The sequence below is a fragment of the Eleginops maclovinus genome, chromosome 18, assembly GCF_036324505.1.
Source record: "Eleginops maclovinus isolate JMC-PN-2008 ecotype Puerto Natales chromosome 18, JC_Emac_rtc_rv5, whole genome shotgun sequence".
Taxonomy (NCBI): domain Eukaryota; kingdom Metazoa; phylum Chordata; class Actinopteri; order Perciformes; family Eleginopidae; genus Eleginops; species Eleginops maclovinus.
Window position 1 is genome coordinate 22,775,495 of NC_086366.1, and position 19,635 is coordinate 22,795,129.

The 19,635-nt window shown below is 41.2% G+C and overlaps 1 protein-coding gene across 2 annotated transcripts in view; it reads left to right on the plus strand.

Moving 5' to 3' along the window:
- Positions 1–19,635, plus strand: part of brip1 (BRCA1 interacting helicase 1) — a 79,875-nt gene that overhangs the window by 4,669 nt on the left and 55,571 nt on the right. For both annotated transcript variants that reach the window (XM_063907906.1, XM_063907907.1), the window contains exons 5-14: positions 1,368–1,513; positions 3,091–3,231; positions 9,313–9,585; positions 13,474–13,695; positions 13,802–14,001; positions 14,076–14,208; positions 14,423–14,583; positions 14,672–14,849; positions 15,519–15,659; positions 17,686–17,847. In XM_063907906.1, the coding sequence (XP_063763976.1) occupies positions 1,368–1,513; positions 3,091–3,231; positions 9,313–9,585; positions 13,474–13,695; positions 13,802–14,001; positions 14,076–14,208; positions 14,423–14,583; positions 14,672–14,849; positions 15,519–15,659; positions 17,686–17,847 (1,757 nt within the window). The remainder of the gene's footprint in view (positions 1–1,367; positions 1,514–3,090; positions 3,232–9,312; positions 9,586–13,473; positions 13,696–13,801; positions 14,002–14,075; positions 14,209–14,422; positions 14,584–14,671; positions 14,850–15,518; positions 15,660–17,685; positions 17,848–19,635) is intronic.

Here is a 19,635-nt window from a genome sequence, read left to right on the forward strand (position 1 = left end):
CTTTGGGGCTGTTTTTCTGCAAAGGGACCAGGACGACTGATCCGTGTAAAGGAAAGAATGAATGGGGCCATGTATCGTGAGATTTTGAGTGAAAACCTCCTTCCATCAGCAAGGGCACTGAAAATGAAGCGTGGCTGGGTCTTTCAGCATGACAATGATCCCAAACACACCGCCAGGGCAACGAAGGAGTGGCTTCGTAAGAAGCATTTCAAGGTCCTGGAGTGGCCTAGCCAGTCTCCAGATCTCAACCCCATAGAAAATCTTTGGAGGGAGTTGAAAGTCCGTGTTGCCCAGCGACAGCCCCAAAACATCACTGCTTTAGAGGAGATCTGCATGGAGGAATGGGCCAAAATACCAGCAACAGTGTGTGGAAACCTGGTGAAGACTTACAGAAAACGTTTGACCTCTGTCATTGCCAACAAAGGGTATATAACAAAGTATTGAGATGAACTTTTGTTATTGACCAAATACTTATTTTCCACAATAATTGACAATTAATTCATTAAAAATCCTACAATGTGATTTCTGGATTTGTTTTTCTCATTCTGTCTCTCATAGTTGAGGTATACCTATGATAAAGATTACAGGTCTCTCTCATCTTTTTAAATGGGAGAACTTGCACAATTGGTGGCTGACTAAATTATTTTTTGCCCCACTGTATGTGTGAAATATTACCGCATGGATCTTTTGTTGGCTTTGTTTTGCTGGATTCACAAAGATACACAAAGTTTCCATGGAAAATAAATGAGACGGTGATCATGGAAGTTTTCCTCCTCCCTTCACAAACTTTACACACATATTTATGTTTAAGTATTTATCATCCGAATAAGAGAGAACAATTTCATACTCTGCAAGCCAAGACCTCATCATTTTTTTTAATCGACCAAACTGGAAATAACTAATGCAAGTTTAAAAAAGAACATAAATCCATGTGTGTCTGTGAATGAGCCATAGCGACAACGGACTGACTCTAACTGAGGAGGCGACTGTCTGTTGGTTCTGGGCCTGGTGTTTCTTGTCTCGGTGGCTGAAGCACACTTTGCTCCGTGTTTGGAGCGGCTGTAACTAAGTTTTGGTCCTTCAGCTATGTCACTGACTGCCTCACTCAAAGTGCAGCTGCTATAAACGGCTGATATTAAGTCTCTTCAGTTCGCATGTCACAAAACAAGATTCATTGTGGGACATTATGGGCACCGTGTTTCTGTAAAGCGGCATGTAACCGCATAATAAAGATATAATATTCTTTGCAAGCTCACGTGGCCACATAAAATGAGGTTGTGGGCTGGATTTGGCACACAGGCCTTGAGTTTGACATCCCTGCTATATAGGATCAAAAATATGTATCTGTTTCATTTGCTTGGTTTCAGTGCCTTTGCCAGAGTCGCCGCAGCCCAGTAAAAAGTCTCTCGCCTCTCGTCTGTCTGAGAAGTTCCAGTCTTTCATCAGCCCGGACCACGAGAAAGATGACGACTTCCAGCCAGACAGGAAACGTCTTCGCACTGCTGAACACAAGGTAACTGTAGATGTAGCTTGTGAATTGTAGCTTTGTATATACTGTGGTACATATTGTATGTTCGTTTATACTGAAATAACTGCTGAACAGGTTAAAGATCTATATGTTTTGGCCTTGTCACATAAAATAAATGAAAATAAAATTGATATCTGCAGTGGCTTCAATAGATGGTTTTGTTGTTGTAAGTGGTAGGTTAGAGTTTGAGTCAGTGTTAATTGCGTCAAGGAAAACTATGACGAAAAATGTTCGTCACCAACCATTTTTACATCACTAAGACGAGGCGATGACGAGCTAAAAATAGATTTTTGATAAAATAAACTATAACGAAATGTATGTTTTGTTTTCGTTGACGAGACGTGACTAAAGTGTTAATGGTGGTCTGTCTGGACGTTCAAAATGCAGGATATTTTATTTTCCTCTTCCAGCTTCGGGTTCAATAACCCATTTCGTCCAAATAACTTAAACAGGCAACTCTTCTTTTGGAGGCCTTTGTATTTATTAAAACCTGTTACACGTGCTATTGTTGTTGCTGTTCCCTTCACTTCTCAAGACACAAACACGCTCACTCACTCTCGCTCGCTCTACCATGCACACGCATACATGCAGCTCTTAAAGGGATAGGTGCTCTGCCTCTGCATGACCTTATAGCAGAACACCAGATATTACACAAAATGTTAAGAGAGTGAAATGTTGCTTTACGAATTTCAACACTTGATACTCTCACCTTGATTCCAATTTCAGATACCTGTATTTGCCTAACTGAATTAGTTTATAGAGAGGAAAACATTTTGACTAAAAGTTGAGTAAATGTAATGATTTTTCATCGACTAAAACTGGACTAAAACGCTTTGAGTTGTGGTCGACTAAAACTATGAAGGATAAAAAGAACTAAAATGTGACTAAAACTAATAACCATTTTCGTCTTAAGACTAGGACTAAATCTGAAATAGCTGCCAAAATAACACTGGTTTGATGGTGTGAGTGTACTCGTGTAAAAATGAATCAATAGGCAATGCACAAAAAACTGCCAGACAGTCAAATACAATATCTGTGTCTGGAAATTAAAAACAAATGAAAAGATTATTAGGATGTCAACTATCGCCGTGGAAAAAGACTGCATCATTAGGCCTTCTGACGGTTTTCAGCTACTTTTGAAGTATGACTCACAATTATTCAACAGAGAAGTTCATTCAATAAAATAGTTTACAAAGTGACGCTATGTCTTGATAGAGACTAAACTTAATGTATACATGTCACATTAATTAATGCTTTGATTCATTGAATTATTCTGAAAGATACACTTTTGTTATATGAAAAACACTTAAAAGGTCATTCAAATATAATATAATATAATATAATATAATATAATATAATATGCATAATATCTAGGTTAATATTCCAGAGGGAAAATCACCAACACCCGTCAGCTTTTTTGTCTCATCCAAGATAACATGTACTGATAATAAGCAAGCTGTGTTGTGTGTGAAATATGTTTTGTTGAAAGTATCCATTATTGGTTGAGATGAATTGTTGTGATTGTTGTACAGCTCAATGGAGTTTCTGTGTTCGATCCTCAGAGCCGTAAGAGGCAGCGTCTGGAGCAGGGAGTGGTGTTCATAGATGACGATGAGCCGGAGCACGAGTTTCAGTCTTCAGGCCCTCCGAGTTGGACCATGGAGCCAAAGAGCCAATCAGCTGCTCAGTCCTCCTCATGCTGCGTGAGTACACTCCACACATGGATATACTACCAATAGGACTTTACTGAAATGACATCCATGCATTTGGATAGGCGTATTTCATTTTCCACTATTGTTTTGGAGCTCCGTAAAAACAAAGCTGTCTCTGCCGTCTGACGGTCTAATCGACACGATTTTCATTGGTTTGTAGTAATTATACCGTTTTTGACGAACAGAAATATTGTTTTCTGGCCTCACTTTAAAAGTTTACGGGGGAAATCCGCATTTTGTTACCCGGTTTATAAAAAACCCTGGTATAGATAAGAAACAGGAGAGCAAAGTAAAACATAAATAATAAAAGTAACTATGGATTAGATCCACTGAGCTGTTTCATTTAAGGGTGCTGGTATCATGCATGCTGGTTCACTAAAATGACTCCCAATGACACACTTACAGAGCCATTCATCATAATTGTATGTATTTGATATCTATTTTTTTGTCAGTGCTTTTACAATACGATGAACAGTGTTATCTTAATTTTTCAGCGGCTTGCTGTTAAGCATCTTTGCGGTAACTGGTGCAGTTTTAATGATTACTTGTTTGGTTCAGAGCTGATAATTGTTGATGTTTCCAAAGCTATAGTGCTCTACTTAAACAATCTGATCGACAACATGGTAAAATGATCTTGCTTTTTTTCTCATACTTTATATCAGGAGCAGTAACAGCCGATGCCTTTCTTGTAGACATAGCAGTCCCCGCAGTTGGAATAGAAAGTGCACATTTTTACCTATATTTTTTTAACTGATCTTTTATTTTATTTCATCCCAAAATGGAGAACTGTCACCAAACCCAATTTTACTCCGGGATAAATAAAGTATACTGATTCAGAGAGAATAACAGTAGCTGAATCTGAAGCTGCTGCAGCAGTCGTTGTTGTACTTTTCTTTAACCTCTTCATCAGATATCAACAGAGACACTGAAATGTTAAACAAAGTTCTGTGGCACACTATCTGTGTCATAAACAGCCCACAAAAACACACTCTGGATTAGATTCTTGCTAGTGATTACTTTACAGTTTCTCTGCCAGCTACTGGGTGAACATTACCATGCACACCACTGGGTGGAGACATACTCCACTAAATTGACAAAGGCTGTGGTTAAAGCTACACGTATGACATGATATATAACATGTATAGGCTGTATTTATTCACATTTGAACAGATCATTCCTGTTTATACAAACAGGTATGTTTGTTAGTAAAAACCTAGTGCATGTATCATAGGTGATAACAGAAAGTATACTATAAGTATTGTGTGTTTCATAATCACCTGAATAACCTGAAGTTACATGATGTGCAGATCATTAAATTGTTTACCACAAAATAGAAAAATTACGAAACTAAATTCATATTTTAATTCATGTGCACCATGGGCTGTGACCCACAATTTACATGAGTGGATATCCATTTCTCCCAGACTCAAAAATTTGCAACCTAAAGAAGTATGAAATGGGGTTTGGCAATAATTTTGATTTGTGCATTTCCTCCCATAATTATAAGAGATTGCCAGTACATGATGCAATCACCAGGGCAGCAAGAGTAAGAGGGGGTTGGGGGGGGAAGTTATTTCACTGTTCGCAATTGAAATGCCACATGAACAACCTAGTGTGAGTGTCAAAGAAAAACATGTTGTCTTTGGGGGTTTTACTCATGGAGCTTTAAAATAACTAAACCCTTAGAGTTTCTGCAAGAAACTGAGTAAGCAAACTAGCTGCAATCAGACTCAACCAAACTGTGTGCGTCAAGTAACACCTTGTTCTTAAAAAGGTATCTCGGGGCTGTGGTGAATAATCCATGTTCCTGAGTTCTCCCCAGATCCTAAATACCAGCAGGTGAGCCCTAAATGAGACATGCTCAGCCATAGAAAGCTGTCCAGGTAGGATTCTGAAGCTGCGTTTTAACCTACCACAGGTGTGCGGCTTGGATTTAGAGGTGGTTGGAGGTGGAAAAAGAGGAGGGGGAAAGTGAAGTCAAAAAAGCGCGTCCGTCTCTGGTTTCCCTGCAGCTACATGACCCTGGCTCTTTTGTCCCGCGAGCGCTGACTGACGTCCTGAATGGGGCCCTTTGAAGCAAGCTCCAGTTTTAATTAAGAGGGTTTGCCTCGCCTGGACCACTGATCTGTGAAAGCCACGGGGATAAATATTGAATGGGGTTCACCCGCTGGTTACTGTGCCCGAGGGATAAACAGGTGCTTTCGAGGGCAGGTATTTGCCAGGGCCCCCTACCTGCACGGTGTGTTCATATTGGAAGGAGGGGGTGTTCGGTGTCATGTCTTCCAAGGTATTGACTATTGAAGCCCACCCTTATTGGAATGAATTCCAAGCACTCGAAAGCTGTGGAATGAGGAGCAAATTGGCGTCCAGTGAGAGGCGCCAGTGATACCTAAGTGATCCGCTGCCTGCGGCCCCTCAGTGCCCTCTAACTGGCCCTCTGGAGTGTGAGATTTCCATCTCTCAGGTGTTGGCAGGGAGCACAGCAACAGAAGCCTACCTGTGAATATTCTGAAGTGTTCAGTGACACCACTGACCTCTGTTCTGTCAATTCAAGTAAGCTTTAGCTGGTGCATACACCTGCACCTGGTAGTGTCAGTATACCATGGAAACTCAGTATACCTGTAATAAGTAAGCTGAGAACACCTGAGGAAACTTTGTAAACCACAAGAAAGGTAGTAAACCTATCTTTTACAGTGTTCCTTTACATGCTGCGTTAAAAAGGAACCCTCACGTTATGTAGCTTGAAAGGCAAAGTGACGTTTTTCGCATTGTAAGCGTCACCAAAGGAGGAGCACAAGTGGCATTGCTCAGTAGCATGTTGTTGTTGCGTGCAGAGCTGGCGTCCCGTTGGCCCTTTTCGCCAGTTATCTGCATTCCTTTCTCGCGGGTGTCTGCTCTGGGCTGTGGGGCCAGGCTTGAAACCTTGTTGTCCTGGCATCTCGGGAGGCAGACGCGTAAAAGGATACTCTTGTGTCAGCTGTTTCCTGCTGCAGCTTTTTGACAAGGGCCTCTATTCATCAACCAAGCCCTTCTACACCACCCCCTTCCTCCCCCCACCTGCCAATGAATAAGTAATTATTGGGCCATCTTGGGGCAGGATATTTGGATGGCTCTATTTAATGTGGCAGCAGAAGGTAAGGTGATCGGGCTCAGGGCCCAGGCTACGGAGCGTAACTGTTCCAGAGGAGAAAGGTAACCTGAACTGGTGTTGGGGCCCTGCAGCACCTCTGTTTATTTTTCACATGGACTCAGGGCTCGTTATCCCTCTTAAGTCTGAGAGACGGCTCTGTAAGGGCTCTCTTTGGCCTGCACTCCATCACACATTGTAATATTTGATGGGCAAACATGCTTGAAAAATCTGAGACGCCGGGTAACTCAAGCTACTCGTCTGTCACCAGAAGTGCTGCTTTCTAAACCCCATCATAGGTTGCGATACGTGACAACACATACCATTCATTCTTAAGTGAAATCATTCAGGTAGGTTGTTGTTGTGGAGATTTAGGGCTAAATTTGTTTGCCAGCTTGTTCAACATTCTGAAAAATTAGATGTGCTGTCCATAGGAATGATGACATTTTGGTTTGATGCCATTGGCTGTTTCACAACTCTCAAGAACTCAAGGAGCATGTATTATTATTATTCTAAGCCCACAGGTCTTGGCAATAAAATGTAATTGTAGCCTGGTCCATTCATGCTACATGAGAACGCACGACATCACAAAACGTGCATTTTTTTTAATGTCAGGAGGAATGTAATCAGCCTCACAAGTTATGGTGATCTTTCTGTCTGACTGACATGAAAAATAAACAGTACCTTCTTTCGTCCCACCTGAGTCTTCCTATCTGTCTTACAGCCTGTCAAGTGCATAAGCTGGATGCTGTGAGGTTGGAGTGGGGTGTCTGTATAGCTGTAGGCACAACCGTTTTTGAAATGGTTTCGTTGGTCTGTTCAAAACGGTCACACTATCTTTTATCAACAGGCCAACACAGCAACGTCGTGATTGTCTCAAGTGTCCCGACGCTCCTTCATCCTTTGTTGATGAGTCCATCTCCGTCTTAAGCCATACATACTCAAACAGTAACAAAAAAAATGTAGTAAAATTCATTGGAGCTGCATCTCAATGTGACAGTCGCCCCAGAATTTGAAATTGTCACAATATCAGGTTTCACCCGACAATAGAACTGCCTTTTTGAGGTTGAATTGACTTAAGTCAGCAAACTTTTTTCCCTTTTTAAATTTTTTTTTTTTTAGATCAAATGTCAATGGTGAGTGGACAGGCAGGTCCTTTACCATTTCTGCATTATGGTATTATTTTAGAGGAAAAGACAAAAGAGAGAATTTTCTTCTGTGACGTGATTTTCTGTGAGCAAATTTGGCCCTCGAAAAAAAGTGGGTAATGTTGTAGATATCCTCTTTCCTCGTACATGCATTTGAAATGTATAACGGCAAAGCAGTATACTGTATATATGATACATTTAGCTGGAAATCGCAGCAAATAAAACAAGCTTGCTAGTTAAATCATGGCACTTCATTACATTAGTGCTGGAAATTTGAGAATGCAATTCTGCCATATGTTAAAATGTGCACCTAGAAATAAACAGCTCCGGGAAAAATTAAGAGACCACTGCAGCATTATCAGTTTTTCTGGTTTTTACTATTTATAGATATGTCTTTGAGTGAGGTGATTTAAAAAGAAAATTCTATTGCATAAACTACTGACAACATTCTTCTGTGTTGGAATGAGTGAACTCTACTAAATATCTGGCTTTTTTACAAATCACCTTGCTACATACAGTAGATGATGTTGTCTGTGAGCCACTGAAAGTTGAAAGTATACACCACTTAAAAGAGCTCAAAAAACAAGCAGGATCGGTTTCATAAGCGTCACTGGCTACACTTCACCTGTGAAGGATAGTAGTGGGGAGGGGGGCAATCCTGCAACATCACTGGACGGCCAATTATGAAGCGGCTAGATTTAGTCAGCTGCCACAATGGTGACCGATCCGCTTTCATTCTCAAAAGGTCATCTGGCGCAGAGTGACAGCACGCCTGATGTATGGATGCAGATTCTTTATGCTTCTCCATGTCTTTTTCAAAAGAGTAGACAAGACGGTCTGTCAAAGCCCATTCAGGCTGCGGATAATGGGGATGAGTCGCTGATGAGCTTTTTGTTTCACAATACCGTCAAGAACTACATGTAAACAAGCATTTACAATAGTAAGGAAATACAAATATAGAAGAACATTTGAGATTTAAGTAATTGATTAATTCATTTTGTATTATTTATTGCCTTTATAAATAAATAACACTGTTGGTTGGACCTCCGAAATAGAAGGCCAGCTAACCTTATCATTAATTAAACAATGCACCATGCATGTGTTGCTGCCACCATGATGTGGGTTGGTAGGGCGGTTGGTATTGGAGGCATGCCCGTATATTTATTGGCACATGCAGTGGGATACGGCAGGTCTTCAGTGCACAAACTGTGTGGGACCTCCAAATGTATTTTTATCATGAATAAAGGTTGGGTCCAGTAGAATATTATTTGTATTGGACTGTGAATTGATCTTATCACTCGTCTCAACCCGGCAACCTCTCCCAATCACTGTGAAACATGCCAAACCGGAGCTGTGTGTGTTTTAGGGTTTTTCAACAGTACATGTCCTGGAAAAATAAACATATTTATGGACATTTACAAAGATAACCCAATGCACTGGATCCTTGGTTAACTAAGCCAGATTAACCATGATTTAATTATTATGAAGACAAAAGGCAGCAAATAAGCAATGGCACGACTCACCAGGGGGGCACTGCTGTCCCCCCTGTCCCCCAAGCCCAGTTGCCAGGGTTTAATGAATTGAAGGTGTTCATTTAGTATATGATAAATATGGTCAAAAATAAAGAATTTGGGAGGGATGGAGTTTCCCCAACAAAAAACAAACATTTAATTAGCATAACATTGACTGTCCCTGGTATTGTGCAAACTAGATCTTGGATTAAGCTTAATTATTTATATGTTTAAAATTAGCTGCGTACTACCTCTCACTATTTGTTCCTTTTTTCTCTCCTTTCAGTCCCCTGAACCCTGCACCCTGTGCCTGTGTGCGTCCACCAAAGAGGATGTGAAGGACAAAGCCAAAGATGGCAAAAAGAAGGTTCCTAAGATCTTCTTTGGCACTCGCACTCATAAGCAGATCACTCAGATCACCCACGAGCTGAAGCGCACAGTTTACTCCGGCGTGCCCATGACCATCCTATCCAGCCGAAATCAGACGTGTGTTCACCCAGAGGTGGCGCCTCACTCCAACCGCAATGAACGCTGCCGGGATCTACTGGAGGCTAAAGATGTGAGCATCAACATTGACATACGCACAAACTTTCACACGACAGTATCTCTATGCATTGTTTTTCATACTATTAAGCTAATATCAAACCTTTTGTTTATTTTATATGCTTTTGTGAAAAAAGAAAAATCTCAAATGCTGGTGTCGGCCTCCAGAAAAAAAGTTCTTGCCATAGTTTTGACATGTGACTTTTATCCCTTAGTGGTCACAACCTGTATGCCTGTCATAATTAAGCCAGTTCAACCACATGTTTTTGTTTCACAAAAAAAAAATCGGTTCTTGACATCTATTGAATCTATTGATTGAACTAGAATGAACCTACATTCAGCTTGTAATGACACACTTCCTTCATGGAATGAAACATTCATCCACTGGTAATATTAGCTGGTGAACATTAAACAAACTCAACATTTTATTCCAACTCTTTGATCCCCATTGATTTCTCCCCCTAAAATCCTACTAACTTTTGGTGACTTTTCCATGTATTATTTAGTATAGAGCAGTGCTTCCCAATCTTTTTTGCGGCGCACCCCCTTCTACGTCCCAACTGGGTTGACGCACCCCCCCAAGAAAACGCAAAAAAAGAAAAAAAACGCAACAACGCTTTGTTTTATCGCCAAATTAACAACTTTGTAATGAGACGTTCCACTTGACAGTTTCCCTGATTTCAGCCAGTTAGTCATATTTGAAAGAATGAATGAAACGAGTTGGCGCGCATATATCCTAGGCTACAGTGAAACAGTGAGACAGCGGCTGTCTTCTTCTACGTTTCTATCACAAACTAATAAATTATAGTTTTTAGATTTAAAATGAAAGGGATTACAAAGGAAATGTTTATTGTTCCTGTTTTTATTGTAGCCTATGGAAAAATCCCACTTAAAAAACAACACTGTGTAATATCTTTATACCAGACCACAATTACATGTTTCATCTCGCGCACCCCCTGGTGGCAGCTCGCGCACGCACCACACTTTGGGAAACCCTGGTCTAGAGGAAAATAAACAGGAAAGGTTGAGAGGAGAGTGGATGACATTCAGCAAAGGGCCGCTTGTCGGCTTCAAACCATCGCTGTGGAAAAAAGCTTTTCGACATGCTGTTGGGATGGAAATTCTTTTTGGAGCATTGACTGGAAACAAAAACGAAGATTCTTGAATATCTAAATCTGCTACAAATAAAGGCTTGGCCAATTGAACACGCAAACGTCTTTAAAAATCAGAATACAAGGGTATGCTCTATGTGATCGTTAATTCCTCACCTCAGCATATTTCCGTGACTCTTAGAAGATATCTGCCTGTAGTCAAAACATGTCCACACCAAGACCAAAGGTACCACCTCAAGATTAAGAGGACAGCTTTTCCTATCTGCCTGATGTGACCCTGCAGTAACCTAAGACCTATTTCCTTACATGAAAAGAACATTCTAATATCAAAGTACAATATTCACAATTGTCGACTTTTTTTTTTTTAAACACACGAATATGTCAGGAAGCATTGATTGAGCATTTTTAGAGACATGAGACAGTTATTACCCTCTCACTGACCTGGAGTTGAGGCTCCTACTGCAGTCAGGACAATTACGCTGTCATTGGAGGTGTTTGCCTCCCATGGCAATTGTCTCACTTTGTCATATGAAATAGCTGGCCCGAGTCATAACCCCTAACTGGAGTGGGTGTCACTGATGCTCTTCATAACCTCAGGGTCTAGTCTGGTCCGCATCAGGTTACCTTTCTGTATAGACGCACAGTGATTCATACACAGAAAACCACATCGTTCAGATAACGGCAACTTCAGTCCAAACACCTGCACTCTGTTTTAACTGTCCCCACTTCTCTAAATGTGGCCGCCTGGCTGTTAATCTCCCCAACTCCGCTTTCACTGAGCAGACAGGTTTCAGCCTCGGCTAAGTATCCAGGCTAAAGCACACCATTGTGAGAGCATTTAATCCGGAGATAATTATTGTGTCTGGAGGTTAACGGGTCCACCGATGTACAGTATTTGTGTTGACAGTGTCACCTCGAGCTGTTGTATCATAAAAGAACAGGGTGGAACATCTGAAGCAGACACCTCTCTGTTGACAGTGTAATTGGGGCTTGGTACATGAGACGCTTCTTCTTCACACTTATTCTACTTGACTGTATGAGTGTCAGGGCATGTAATGCACTACAATGGCTGGAACACCTAATCACAGCCAACTAAGGCTTGGCACGTCTACGCAAAAACTAGAAGACTTTTCACACATCAAGGGTTCTTTCTGTTTTGTTGCTTGTTAGCAGACCCTTCACACGATAGCAGAGCGAACAGGTACAGGAGGCATAGAGCGAAGAGATCATTGTCCACTAGTTAATCGATCGCGGATGGCGTCGTGCTCGCGGACGGATTAAAAAGAAAAAAAAAAAAAACTAAGCGGTCCCAAAATATACTTGGGCGGCCGTTAATATACCTGGGCGGCCCGCCCAAGTAAAGTCTATGTGTGGGAAACCCTGCACTTTGCAGCGGGGTGTTGCTCTAAGTCTGTCGCCGTAAACGCAAACCAATTCCAAATTACGGATGACACTGTGCCTTTCTTGGGAACGAGTTCTTCCCTACTCGCTGCTATGTTTAGTGTATCTCTATAGCAAACGCGCGCGGCGAAGGGGGAGGGCTGAGCCTATTAGGAACTACAGGAGCCAGAGGGGAGCGTTGGCAGATGTTGAAGGGAAAACCGGTTTTCATTCAAACAAGTCGACGTAAACTACACACTCGAGTTAATCGATAAAATCGATTTATCGCCCAGCCCTACGCCAAGTATCGATATTTTATTATCTGAACTATTGATATTGCAAATTCAAATGAAAGTTTTTGGTAACAATTGCTTTTTCAATCCACTTTTTGTTGTGCGGTCATGGCCATGGGTAAAGTCAGTGGGATTGGCAGGAAGTTAGTCACAACAAAGATGGAGTCAGCGGAGAAAGAAATTAGAAATGCGTCCTATCGCAATACTTAGCATATCGTAGAATCATAATACTATCGTATCGTTGGGACCCTGGTGATTCCCGCCCTTACAATTTACTAAACGACTTCTCAAGAACGTTTTAGTTCTGTTCTGTTGGCTAAACCTGTGGCGCTTTGCTGCAACACTGGAGACTCAATTACTTGTTTTGCTTCAACCAAAGCATCAAAGTTGATCAAAGTTGGCACGACTCATTGCATTTCCCATTCCTGAAAAACACTTGGTTCGTGGGAAGGGGGTTAATGAACAAATATTTGGTTAATGCGACCTCTGTTCTTGTGACCTACCCACCAAGTACTAAGAAGTCTACTGTTGCTCGACCAACAGTTGGCACAACATGAAAACTTCAACTGAAGTAAAGAAATGCATACCGATAACATAAAAAAAAAGAAAAGATATAAACATTTTTCCAAATGAAGCTTAAAGGTCAAAAAAAGATTCCCATTATTGGCATATTTATTCTTAACCAAAAGTATTAACATTTTGGATAACCTTTTGTTAGCTTCTTGGTAGTTCAAAAACCAGACAGATTTTAAGTTTCAGGATTAATATGAAAGGTGATGTCTCTAGGAAGGGTGGCGTCTAACGCTGCTCCTCTTCATTCACATAGCTAAACTTGTAGGAACGATTGTGTTCAAGTCAAAATAGGTCAGTCAGTCAACTTTCTTGTGATGATACATCTGCTTGACCTTTCACTGCTGACACTGATTGAAAGTGCCTGGAGGTGGCATTCAGGGTCACTTCTTGAGTAGGCTCTAATTTTAGTTACAGGAACTCATTCCTAAAGCGTTTGGAGATCCATAGAATTGTGCACCAGTGACGATACCTACATAATGTGTTACTAAGTGTAGAATGCATGCAGTCAAACTGCATGATTTCTGAGCCATGGCATGTAAATTACAGGGCAGGTCATGCCGCTACTACCACGGTGTCCAAAGGATGCGGGATCAATGCTCACTACAGCGGGTCCACGGACTTTCTCAAGCCTGGGACATCGAGGACATCGTCACACTGGGTAAACGGCTCCGGGCGTGCTCCTACTATGCTGCCCGTGAACTCATGCAGGAGGCCTCCATCGTCTTCTGTCCATACAACTACCTGCTGGACCCAATGATCAGAGAGAGTGTAAGTAGAGTGAGGAAGACAGGGTGATAAACATGTAGGACAATGAAGTGAGGTGCAAAAGAAGGGAACATCAACCTCTTTGGCTTTGATTCTTAATTTTTCCCAGATGGAGATTGACCTGGCTGGTCAGATTGTGGTTCTGGATGAAGCTCACAACATTGAGGACTGTGCGAGGGAGAGTTCCAGCCTCAATTTAGACCACAGCAGTCTGCTGGCATGTAGGGACGAGCTTGACGGCATGGTGAACATCAACATCAGACGATCCCAACACGAGCAACTCGGGAACTTCTGCTACAGCCTCATCAAGTCAGTATCTTCATCTTTGCTTTTTATAGTTGGACAAGATATTTGCTAAAGATGTCTTTTTGTCCATGCTGTAGCTGGATCCAGGAGAGCCAAGGCTTGATGTCTGAACGAGGATATGAGACTTCCAGTAAAGTCTGGAATGGGAAAGATGTGCTGGGCATCTTTCACAACCTTGGCATCACTGCTGACACCTTCGGCCTTCTGAAGGTACACCAAAATAACTTTGCTGCATCCCTCTCTGGGATGTCATGAGGTCCGAAACTGAAGATAGAAGTCTTCGTAGAATTTGTACATGTTTGAGCTTCTCCACCCCCTTACATTGCTGTTATCCTATTCAGTTTGAATGCTCACTCTAAGCATCAAGCACTGGAATACAACATCTAAGACCAAATATCTCTTCCACGGTTTTTCCCGGTGACAGCAAAACCTGGCAGCAGTTTTGGAGAAGGAGGAGCGTGTTGGTGTGATTAATGGAAAAGAGGATATGGTTCAGGTCCCAATAATCAGCTCGGCTTCCTCCATGGTCCTCAAAAACCTCTTCATGGTGCTGGGCTTCATGTTCTCTTCTGATGACAACGGCAGGTCAGAAGCAAACCAAAGAAGTCAGCTAGAAGTCCCAAACTGTGCCTCAGATTAACAGTTGACCACTCTGTTCTCTTTGTGTTCGTAGCTTTGCTGAAGACTACCGGGTAGCTCTGCAGAAGAGCTACCCCTGGACGAACCAGGTCCCAGCTGATGTCCCCGATGCCCATGGCTTTTTCGTTCGGCCTCGCGGAAGACAACTCCAGATAGCCAGAGTCAAGAAAGAAGTCCTCACACTCAGCTTCTGGTGCCTCAACCCTGCTGTGGTGAGAGCTTTGGGATTGCACACTGATGTATTACTGAAGTCTACAAACATAAATACACAACTTGGTGTGAAATAGGTTGTGTAGTAATGACACATTTTTGTACCCCAACCTGGAAGTAACCTGGACCTTGCAAGGGCTCTCGACTAAAAGCCAATCGAATTGTTCAAGATCAATGGCAAACAAACCTTTATGATGCTTACACATATGGTTCATCTGGATAATCTCCACAAATGAACACCTCTTTTGTAATAGTTGAAGCCCAAGTGGCTTTGCAAGAAATAAAGCTATGCTAATGTAAGCCTATAAACAAACTACACAACAGTCACATGACTTTACGCCAATACCGTTAAGCTAAAGGCTTTCGGACATTCAGCAGTGGGGTGTTTACCGACTTACTTAATGTTGTAAAAAAAGCCTAAACATTTCGGAATCTTGACCACACGCCTTACTTGGGGAATCTAACCAAATGAAGACAATGGAGCCCTGAAGTACTAAAATGCTAACTCTTTTCCAGGTTTAGGTTACCTGCCAAGTACTGGTTACATTTTTTCTAGCTTTTCAATCCCTACCTATCCTCTATTATTGTATATTTTGATATGTTTATGGCATACTTGTCAGCAGTACCACCTCTTGGAGACTTAGAGTATTGTCTGTGTCTGTGTCTCTCAGGCTTTCTCTGACCTGAGGAAGTCTGTGCACAGCATTGTGCTGACATCAGGAACCCTGTCACCCATGGGCTCCTTTTCCTCTGAACTGGGAGTGAAGTTCACCATCCAGTTGGAGGCCAACCATGTTATCAACAAGTCCCAGGTCAGTCAAAACTAAATGCATGACATTATAAGGAGAATGTACAGTGGGGCAAAAAAGTATTTAGTCAGCCACCAATTGTGCAAGTTCTCCCATTTAAAAAGATGAGAGATGCCTGTAATTTTCTTCATAGGTACACCTCAACTATGAGAGACAGAATGAGAAAAAAAAATCCAGGAAATCACATTGTAGGATTTTTAAAGAATTAATTGGTAAATTCCTCGGTAAAATAAGTATTTGGTCACCTACAAACAAGCAAGATTTCTGGCTCTCACGGACCTGTAACTTCTTCTTTAAGAGGCTCTTCTGTCCTCCACTCATTACCTGTATTAATGGCATCTTTTTGAACTCGCTATCAGTATAAAAGACACCTGTCCACAACCTCAAACAGTCATACTCCAAACTCCACTATGGCCAAGACCAAAGAGCTGTCAAAGGAGACCAGAGACAAAATTGTAGACCTGCACCAGGCTGGGAAAACTGAATCTGCAATAGGTAAGCAGCTTGGTGTGAAGAAATCAACTGTGGGAGCAATTATTAGAAAATGGAAGACATACAAGACCACTGCTAATCTCCCTCGATCTGAGGCTCCATGCAAGATCTCACCCCGTGGGGTCAAAATGATCACAAGAACGGTGAGCAAAAATCCCAGAACCACACGGGGGGACCTAGTGAATGACCTGCAGAGAGCTGGGACCAAAGTAACAGAGGCTACCATCAGTAACACACTACGCCGCCAGGGACTTAAATCCTGCAGTTCCAGACGTGTCCCCCTGCTTAAGCCAGTACATGTCCAGGCCCGTCTGAAGTTTACTAGAGGGCATTTGGATGATCCAGAAGAGGATTGGGAGAATGTCATATGGTCAGATGAAACCAAAATAGAACTTTTTGGTAAAAACTCAACTCGTCGTGTTTGGAGGAGAAAGAATGCAGAGTTGCATCCAAAGAACACCATACCTACTGTGAAGCATGGGGGTGGAAACATCATGCTTTAGGGCTGTTTTTCTGCAAAGGGACCAGGACGACTGATCCGTGTAAAGGAAAGAATGAATGGGGCCATGTATCGTGAGATTTTGAGTGAAAACCTCCTTCCATCAGCAAGGGCACTGAAGATGAAGCATGGCTGGGTCTTTCAGCATGACAATGATCCCAAACACACCACCAGGGCAACGAAGGAGTGGCTTCGTAAGAAGCATTTCAAGGTCCTGGAGTGGCCTAGCCAGTCTCCAGATCTCAACCCCATAGAAAATCTTTGGAGGGAGTTGAAAGTCCGTGTTGCCCAGCGACAGCCCCAAAACATCACTGCTTTAGAGGAGATCTGCATGGAGGAATGGGCCAAAATACCAGCAACAGTGTGTGAAATCCTTGTGAAGACTTACAGAAAACGTTTGACCTCTGTCATTGCAAACAAAGGGTATATAACAAAGTATTGAGATGAACTTTTGTTATTGACCAAATACTTATTTTCCACAATCATTTGAAAATAAATTCATTACAAATCCTACAATGTGATTTCCTGGATTTCTTTTTCTCATTTTGTCTCTCATAGTTGAGGTATACCTATGATAAAGATTACAGGCCTCTCTCATCTTTTTAAATGGGAGAACTTGCACAATTGGTGGCTGACTAAATACTTTTCTGCCCCACTGTAGCTGCTTGATTCATGGATGTCTAGCATCGTCGTATAACTGTCTGATTTATGCCATAAACCTGCATCCTTATGAGTCATTTATATCCCCAAGCATCCCTAAAGCTCTCAGAAAATGATGTAAGATATCTCCACTTGTCTCAGTAAACTTGATATCCAGGTCTTAAAGAGTGTGTTATATAGGTTTCTGTGCAGGTAAATAGTCTGGAAATCCCAACATCACAGTGGCAGTTTTGTCCAGCAGATGTCCCATATTAAACATGACCTTGCAATATGATAATGTATGTAATTCCTGGAGATAATTGCTTTTTTATAATGCCTTGATATATGTATTATGTGAAGCATTATGGTGATATGACACTGCTAAAACTTTCTATTCAGGTTTGGGTGGGCACTGTTGGTTCAGGACCCCAAGGCAGAAAGCTGCTCGCCACCTTCCAACACACTGAGACGTACGCCTTCCAGGACGAGGTGGGGGCGCTGCTGCTCCATGTCTGCCAGGTCGTGGCCAAGGGTGTCCTCTGCTTCCTGCCTTCTTACAAGGTAAAAATGTAAATACACCACCAAGGCATATTCTACTAAAACAGGAAACTATGAAATGACTGGTCCGATATGAATCAGTGTCACATGGGCCACTTTAGATAGTGTTAATGCATCTCACCACTGCATGTTCTGGCATTGCATTGGTTAGCTGTTTTTGGTGTGCAGCACATGTACAGCAAGGGTAAATAATATTCTATAACATTTAGTAATTTGCAGTTTTAGAACCTTTGTAAAACAATTATTTAATTTAGAGTGAATAAGTGATTCACACAACAAAAGTGATTTGTATAAAACACATTGACAATTAAAAGTAATGGTTCCAGGTTTACGCTAGCTTATCATTCTGTCTCCATCTACAACAACCTCATTATATTCCTTTTGGTTTGGTTATTATTGGTAACATAGGGCATATTAATTAATATTACTGAGGTGTAAGTGTGTCAGACCTTGGTATCGTGGTTTTTCAAAGAAAAGAAAACATTTAGAAGGAAAGAAAGATATCTTCTACCTCAAAACCTATAGGATGTTTAGATAAATGAGAGGAAAACATATAAAATTGAGCAATTGTGACGCATCAATACAGAATGCAATACAAAACAGCACACAGTATCATACAACATGTGTTTGCTATTGTGTGGCACTGCATGTGTATAAAAGAAGATATCTTTTGCATCTTGTCAGATCACAGTGTATACAAGAGTCATGATTCATCCTCAATAATCAGAATACCTTTATTAGTCCCACAGAGGAGACATTTAAAAAAGTTAAAGCAAAGAGCCAAAGACAGTTTTATATCCATCAAGAAGCATGCATAAAAAAAAGAAATATTGATATGAAAGATAAATAAGAATAGAAATGACACAATATACAAAATACACAACCAGTTAGTAATTGGGATTGGTGAAGGAATTTGCTTTGCTGTATAACGATGCATACGCAAACATTATTAAAGGTTGTAAAAAAGAAAAGAAAAAGTTTTGCTATTTCAATAAGAATATTGCAAAAATAAAGAGGAAATGTTAAAACATATATAAAATATGTAAACAAATAAATACATTAAGAGAATAACAGATGATTATAAAAATAAAATGTGTTGTATATCTAGAATTTTAGAATGGAAGAGCTTTATAGTAAATAGACAGGTAGTGTTGAACAGAAGAATGTGCAATATTTACAGTATGGAAAGTGAGAAATGGATCACATGATAACTTTACAGAGGATTTGTGATTTCATCATTCATACAAAATATCTACCTCTGCCATTTTCCTGATTGAGATGTCACTGCCTCTGGTGAAACATACTTCTTTCTACTCAAAATAATTACTGTCATTGTATTGAAGAGGTTGTGTATCGTTTGCAGTTAAAACATTTCCACATCCTACCACTGGGAGGAGCTGTAGACCATAACTCTGAATCCTGTCCAGTGTTTTGTTGTTTGAAGGTATTTCTATTAACTCGCCTTACACAACATTAACCCTTTTTAAAGCCTCATCTGGATGCCGATGGATCCCACCGCTCAGAAGCAGCTGTTGTCGGTGTCTTATGGTACAAAAGATCAACATTACTAATCAATGGAGGTACTTGTCAAGTCCTTGTTAAATGCTGTCCTCCTCTTGGAAGTGTATCCTCTTTCAGTTAATGAGGGCGCTTCTTAGAGCGCACTCATAGACACTTTGTCCCCCTTTTGTTTGTTATGCGTTTTTGTTCATGAATAATTAATATCCACTGTAGCTCAGTTGTCACATTAGCTTACTCAGGGACAAGTGGATTTCATTTTTCATTGTGTGT